The sequence below is a fragment of the Sciurus carolinensis genome, chromosome 4, assembly GCF_902686445.1.
Source record: "Sciurus carolinensis chromosome 4, mSciCar1.2, whole genome shotgun sequence".
Taxonomy (NCBI): Eukaryota; Metazoa; Chordata; class Mammalia; order Rodentia; family Sciuridae; genus Sciurus; species Sciurus carolinensis.
Genome location: NC_062216.1, coordinates 115,225,709 through 115,233,382, shown reverse-complemented (window position 1 = coordinate 115,233,382; position 7,674 = coordinate 115,225,709). Strand labels below are relative to the sequence as shown.

General features: G+C 32.7%; 1 protein-coding gene across 1 annotated transcript; it reads right to left on the bottom strand.

Moving 5' to 3' along the window:
* Positions 1 to 4,197: 4,197 nt before the first annotated feature.
* LOC124983145 (olfactory receptor 6C3-like) lies at positions 4,198 to 5,136 on the bottom strand. The gene has a single exon (XM_047550134.1). It carries the CDS (start codon positions 5,134 to 5,136, stop codon positions 4,198 to 4,200), a length of 939 nt encoding a protein of 312 aa, XP_047406090.1.
* Positions 5,137 to 7,674: the final 2,538 nt, after the last annotated feature.

Here is a 7,674-nt window from a genome sequence, read left to right as displayed (position 1 = left end):
GGATGTGTTTCTGTGGAGGATCATGGGTATCTGCAAAGATTTAACTCATCATTTCAGTTTATTATTTGTGAATGCAGATCTATATTTTCTCCTGGAAGAACATGTATTAGGTTATTAACTTCTCACTTCATTTTACCCATTTCATCAAAGTTACTTCTTACTTGCTTTCCAAAGAATCTGAGACAGATTCCTTGAGCCATTCAAAATGAAATTTAACAGTGATATTTATTATTTGCTAAATAAAATTTGCCCTTTCCAAATCTTGACCACCAAATGAATATTAGCAATGAATGGCTGAACAAATCAGATATGGGAAACATGTTTGATGTCCAAGTGAAAAAGAAACACTATATCAAAAGATCTATTAGGTTTGAAAGATCAAAGGATGTTCCTTAGAGACTGAGTAGGAGACTTTTGTTCCATTTGTTTTCTGATGTCTGTGTGTGTGTGTGGGTGTAGGTGTGTGGGTGGGTGTGTGTGGTTGTTTGTAATAATTTTTTATGTTGCATTGGGTTGAAATCTTCCTTAGTAGTTCAGAAACTTTGAGAATCTACTTTTTTTGACATTTTATTTGCTCACTTCTCTCTTCAATTAAACCTCAGTAGAAATCATTAGAAAAATTTCACAGAGCATCTGATCATGTCACACTTTTTCTTTCTACTCTATAAATTTTGAGAGCTGTTCAGAGTCTAGGTTAATATGGTAGAGAACAGGCTAATTATAGATTTCAACTTGAGGGCCATCTCTAGCTCAGCTTCATAACCACACTAGAATGCACTTCTGACACTCCTCAGGTGTTCCACACTCTGGACTATGACATGAGGGTTGGTTCCTTTGTGAAGGTCTGTCAGCATGAAAAAAGTGAAGACTCCTCAGGAGAACTGACAAGAGACATTAGAAGATTTGTTTTATGAGACTTTATTTTTACTGTTTCTCACAATTATTTTAGGAGACTTCCCCCAGAGAAATAGAAATAAGAATAATTTATATTTATTAATTTCAGTAATAATGGGCAGATTCAATTCTCTGCATTCTGTAGGGATTTCAGGTCAACCTACAGAGGAGCAATACTCCTTCAAGTCGAGCATACTCCTTGGGACAAAAGGCACTCTGTTTGAATGACTAGGAAACATGATCTTGTTATAATAACCTTTGGTAGTCATGGACTCTGAGAAGCAAGCAAATTATGTGATCTGCACATGAGCAAAGCTAAATGTACTATGTAACCTAGGTAACTTGATGTGACCCTGGAATTGATAATAAACTGAACTGACTTTCCCACGGAAGACTTCTTGCTTTTCGCCATCCTGAGTGCTTGCCTCTTTATTAGCTCTCCCCTTAACCCGTATAGCTGGACCCAACTAACTTTTACAGCATTCATATCAAAGTGTATAGAAACAAATCAAGGGAAAAGAGAGATTATCAAATTACATTTGATGATCGTTTCATAAATACTAACACTCATGACTTTAAGGGTTCTTACTTTCATTCCATTAACTAGTTATCTATCATTTAAACAAGAGAGGATGAGGAAATGAATTAACAAAAAAAATTATATCAAAACAGGATTCATTTCTTAGTACATTAGGTATTGACTTAGTTGTTAGATGCAGATTACAAGTACAAGTGCACAATGTCTTGGATTGGTGACTTTGGTTGTGTTACTTAATTGAGCTTTAGTCTCTCTACTTAAAATGCAGATGGAATTTCAAGGGTGTTTTTTAAGAATTAAATGAAATTATGTAAACAAATGTGCTCCAAAAATCATGTGACTCTTAGACTCTAATAATAGCTGTGTTGATTATTATTATTTTTATTATGAGTATTATCATTATTACTTTTAGTTAGAATTAATTCTCAGCTCTGGGAATAGTAATAGTAGTTGTGGTTTACCAAACACAAGTTTATTTCAATGACTTAAAACTTTTCATATTTTGTCCCAGTCTTTATAACACAAATATGAAAATTGTTGTTTCTATTCCCAAAATGAAGTATTGAGATTTAGAGATTGTGTAACTTCCATTAATCCATAAAGCTAGCAAATGTGTAATACAATCTCAGACCATTTATAAGTAAGTCTATTGCAAGACTGTGTTCAATTAAAAATACAGAGATACAGATAGTAATTTCCTGCTTTTAATTGATAGAAAATGAACAGATAAAATAAAACACCCTAACCATTTTATATGACTTTTAATATGTCAGGTTTCAAAATATACCCCAATATATTCTATTCAACCTTGATTTAAAGTCAAGCTGTTAATTTTTGAATCAATGATGAGATTTGAGAGTCTTTCTCTGCCCTCTCTATGTCCAACTTACCTCTAGTTTTCATCCAATTTTGCTAACACACAGAATGACTGGAATAATTAAACAATTAGATAATGCCTTTGTTATAGTTCAAGGAAATAAGTTTTTCTAAAAATATTCCCTCTTTGTTCCACTGAACTAGTATGCTTGTTTTAAATTATTATAAGTTTTGTTTCACCCAAAATAAAAGTCAATCTGATATTATCTATGTTTTTGTATAATTTTTCCATTTTATCCAAAGAGGATATATTTCTTTGCTATAGATTGTGAGGAGGAAGCAAATATATAAAGTAGAAACAGTATCAGAAGTGCTTTAAAATGGTTTGGCATGGTTTCTACATAAATTTGATGTGACATGAGCTAGTTAATATTGTATCCATTTTCTCTGTCATTGTCTCAAAGTGAATGAAAATTGCCAGAAGAAGGTGAACAAAATCAAAAGAATATAAACAATCCACATCACTATTGAAGTTCTAAAATGAAGCGTGGGAGACAGTGTCAAATAAGACAGAGAAAAAGCAATAACAAACAAATAACAACACTAAAGATATATTTTCCTTTGATCTCATTTTCTGGAGTAAAAATAACAACCAAATAGAGAATCTTAATTCCTAATGCAGACCTCTACTCAATGTTCCATGATAATTTTCAAACTGGGAATCTACTGCGTGATACTAAAGGCGTATATTATTTCCATTGTTAGTCTTACTTCCTGTAATAATTTTTACTACCATAATACTGCTTGCACTTTGAATGTTTTTTCATGGTCATTCTTTTGTTCAACAACACTGTCATTTGAAGAGATTTTTGTTTTGATTGATTGATGTAGTTTGTATGCCAAGTAAAATATTCGGAAGTAGTACCTTTCTTGAAAAAACTATACTTATATAATCATGTCCAATGAGTTATATTGATGAAAGAAAAAGCCCCCAAATTGTTCAGATCCTTAGTAAAAACAATTCAAAATATAAAAATAGAACAAAAACTAGCTTTTTTATTTGTGTTTAATTTCAGGCTATTATATTACCCATTACTGCACAATGAATTAGTCAAGTTACCGAACTTTTCTAAGTATCAATATACCCACTTATAAAAAAAATACAAAACAATGTCTATTGTGTCATGTAGCTACGATGATTTAAAAAGATATGGTTCAGTACATACCTAGTCCCCAAGAAGGCATGGAGTAGTGCTCTCTGTATAACAGCAATTTTTTAGGAAACTTTTACCAGATTTGCAGATTGCACAAAACCAATGGCAATTACCTAAACATTCATCATTACAGATATTTTCAAAAAACAAATATATGAAAAAAAGGAGAACATGCAAACATATACAGAACATACATTTGAACAAAAAACAAGAAAATACAGAATTTTCAATTACTTTTAAATGGAAAAAAAGTACCCAAGTCCATCACATACTGGGAAGAATTGGACAGATACTACAAACATCATGCAAAATAGTTTGTGGCAGGCATTGTTTCATAGTTCATATAATATTAAAGAGGAAACTGTATGTTAATGACAGAGAAAAGAAAATTTAAGATTATTAAAACGCCAGTAAATTGTGAAATATATTTATTATTAAGAATAGCAAACTGATTGAAATTCTATAGCCACTGGTTTTCTAGTCAGCATTAGAAATCAACAATTACATGAAAACTACAGGGAGCTTTAAAGGGTGACACAACATAGTCACTTGCAGGTTAAAAAGAAAGTTGAAGCCAAGGAGCTCAGCACTGCAGGCAGTTTGGATATAGAATATTTATATATCAAATATATATATTTAGATATAGGTTTGGATATAGAAGGATAGAGGAGAAGTAAAGTTTCACTACTCTGGTTGAATCTTCACATTGGCACCCATTCATGTCAACACATACTTTCATTTGCTTCTGTAAAATACTACCTTATGAACCAAGTGTTTGAAGCTTTGTTTTACTTGCTGGTTCCTCAAAGTGTAAATAAAAGGGTTCAACATGGGAGCAATAGTAGTGTTGAGGATAGCCACTCCTTTGGTCAGTGATGCTCTTTCTTTTGCTGAGGGCTTTACATACATGAATATGCAGCTTCCATAAGAGATGGAGATGACAATCATGTGAGAGGAACAGGTAGAGAAAGCCTTTTTCCTCTGACTGGCAGATGGGATTCTCAGAATGGTGCTAATGATGCACATGTAGGACAGAATCACCAAGGCTAAGGTGAAGAGAAGAGTAACAAAGGCAAAGTAAAAGCCAATCTTCTCTAAAAGCCACGTATCTGAGCATGAGAGTTGCAAGATGGGGAAGTAGTCACAAGAGAAGTGATCAATGACATTGGAAGCACAGAAATCTAACCTGCGGAAAAGCATGAGTAGTGGGAAAATGATCAGAAATCCTGCCAGCCAGGAAGCAAAGACAAGCAGGGTGCAGACTTTCTGATTCATGATGGTGGTGTAATGCAGTGGCTTGCAGATGGCCACATAGCGATCATAGGACATAGCAGTTAGAAGGAAAAATTCAGACACACCCATGGAGAGGAAGAAATACAATTGAGCTAAACAACTGTTGTAGGAAATGGTTTTGACTTTACTAATTATTGACCCCAAAAATCTGGGGATGGAAACACTGGTGAATGCAATTTCCAAGAAGGAGAAATTCCGCAGGAAGAAATACATAGGAGTCTTTAGATGTGAGTCCAGCAAGGTGAGAATGATGATGGTGAGGTTTCCAGTGATGCTTGACAAGTAAGTTATGAATAAAAAGAGAAAAATCACAGCCTGAAGCTCCGGGTTGTCTGATATGCCCAAGAGCACAAACTCTTTAATCATTGTGTGGTTTCTCATTCTGACTTTATTTTTCCTCCAACAAAGTCTATTGGTGAAAAACAAAGCATATACATAGAACAAGTTTGATGTTAAAATACTGAAAATTTCAATTTGATATTAATATCTTCACAGATGTTTTTCTTATAAGAATTTTTGCAATACCCACTCATTCCTATTAAACAAAAACATACACACGCCTTCAGTTGAAATCAAACATGGATTACAGACATGTTTTAAGTCCCCTCTTCAATATTTTATATCAAACCCTGAAGTATTTTCAAATATTCAGTATGTATATTTGAATTATACAAATATGTATATTTGAATTATTTCAAATATTCAGTATATCTTTGAATTATAATTTCCATAATAATATTTATCAAATTTATCCATGGTTTGAAAATTGATACATCATGTTCTAATTTTCAAGATTATATGCTTTGGGAACTGAATTATCTAATTTTTAGTTTAATTCTGATGTCACTTGCATACTTCTAAAATTGGTGGGAACCGATGAATTAATCATCATTACTAAATCTACATATTTCTTATGACTATTTTTATTCTCAATACATATCCTTTAAATATGACCATGGGAATAAATGAGTTTCAATCACAGAGGTATAGGACTAAAATTACCGGGTTGTAAACAAAAATTCTAAATATGGGAAGAATAACCAGGACCAGAGAAATTAGTTAACATAGAGGTAGAACTCCATAATATATATAGATCTACGACCTATTCATGCATTAATATCATTTTATTCCCATTATTTAAATTAACAACTCAGTTTTAAACTTTTGTTATGTTCACTTTGTCCTCTTATGCTTCAACGTGCCTGAGGACAAGGCAGAAGTCATTAGTTTTCTGATGCCAAAATACAGCATTGCTTCCTCTCCTCAAGGCTAAATGATCAGAATAAATATAATTTTCTTTAGGATTTACTTTAAAGAAATCAAATGCTCTATACTATAGGTATGTGGCTCTGATCTGTGCTGTTCTGTCTCCTTAGCAATCAGCATCATGTCTGTCATAGAAGTTCTCAACTGTATTTGTTTTACTACTTTCTCTCTTTAGCAAGAATGGAACAATTCAGCAGGTTGAATACTCAGCAAGTATTCATGCTGATACTGTGCATTTTATTCTCTTTTGATTTTTTTCTGACAATAGCATTTTTCCTCCTTGGGAATTTGCATATTTTTTTCACGAATATATGAACAAAATTAGCAACTCAAAGGCAGGACTATTACTGTGGTTCGATCAATGGTTGAAACATTAAAATATAAAATTAACAGTGACATTTATATTAAAGTGGTAATTTGAACATCCTTGTTATTTATTTCAATAAAATAGGCTTTCATATGAGAGAAAAAAATAAATTTATTGAAACATATTCTCTGATATGTCTGATGATGTCAATCAGAAACATAATCCAAATTTTTCTTGATTTTCTTAAAATATAAAATGTAATGCGTTTACTTCAGGAGGCTTTTGTTTTGTTTTGTTTTGATTTTCCCGTTTAGCTCACCCTCTCACATAGAAAAAGTACAGGCTGAATATCATGTAAGATTTCTGTCAGCCTCAATTATAAGTTGAAAAAAATAAGTTTCTCTTTCATATCATTTATGTTTCCACAAAAATAGAAACATTGCTCTGACTTGAATTCCAAACCTGAATGTTCTTTATGTAAATTTCCACAGATTACTGTTTAAGATACTGTAAGGTGAAATATTTCAATGCTCTCTGGATGAGATAAAGATTGAGTACCACACAAAGATAACACAACTGTACCTTCTCTGTGCACTATATAAACCCTGAGAGGCTAGATTGAAGAAAGGAAGCATTCCAGTGGAGATAAGTTCAAAGATGTAGTGGTGTCATGAGGAACCTTTCTGGAGAGTGGAGCCATAGAGGGAGATAAAAGCAAAAGAGTTCTAGTCAGCTGGTACAGTCAACCTGGTTTCCCTTTGGCTGTGCCTAAATTTCCTAATAAGCACGTGGACTTAGGCTTCACTCAGGAGATAATGTATTACCAATTCCTTTGGGGTTGGTTAAATTTAGGACAGAGCAACTCCATGGTGGATGGTATCCATATTGTATTCATTTATATGCCTCTCCCACTCCAAAGCAGAATGAATGACTAAAGAAACATTACAAAATCTTTAAAAATCAGAAGAGTACTTTAAGCTTTAACTTTTAATTTTTAATGCTAAAATTAATACATACTTAATTATGGGGATCAAGTGTTGCCATAGTATAAAGTAACATGTGGAATGGCTCTTATATTTCCAAACAGTTTCCATTTCCCTGAAATCTTGAGCATAAATATATTTTGCCCATTTTGTTTTCTGTATCCTCCTAAACAGTCATATTTACACTCATAGAATTTTTTCTTCGTATGCTAATACAGTTTTACTACACAGTATACACCACAACTTTCCTGTTTTTTTTTTCAGTTAATAATGTTAAATGGACATTATTCCTTATCAAGTTATCCAGACAGAATTCATTCTTTTGTAACAATTGGATAGAATACCAGAAGGAACTTGTTTTTA

What these genes read in the sequence shown, in the direction of transcription:
- LOC124983145 (XM_047550134.1), bottom strand. Translation starts at nt 5,136, where the DNA reads ATGAGAAACCACACAATGATTAAAGAGTTTGTGCTCTTGGGCATATCA.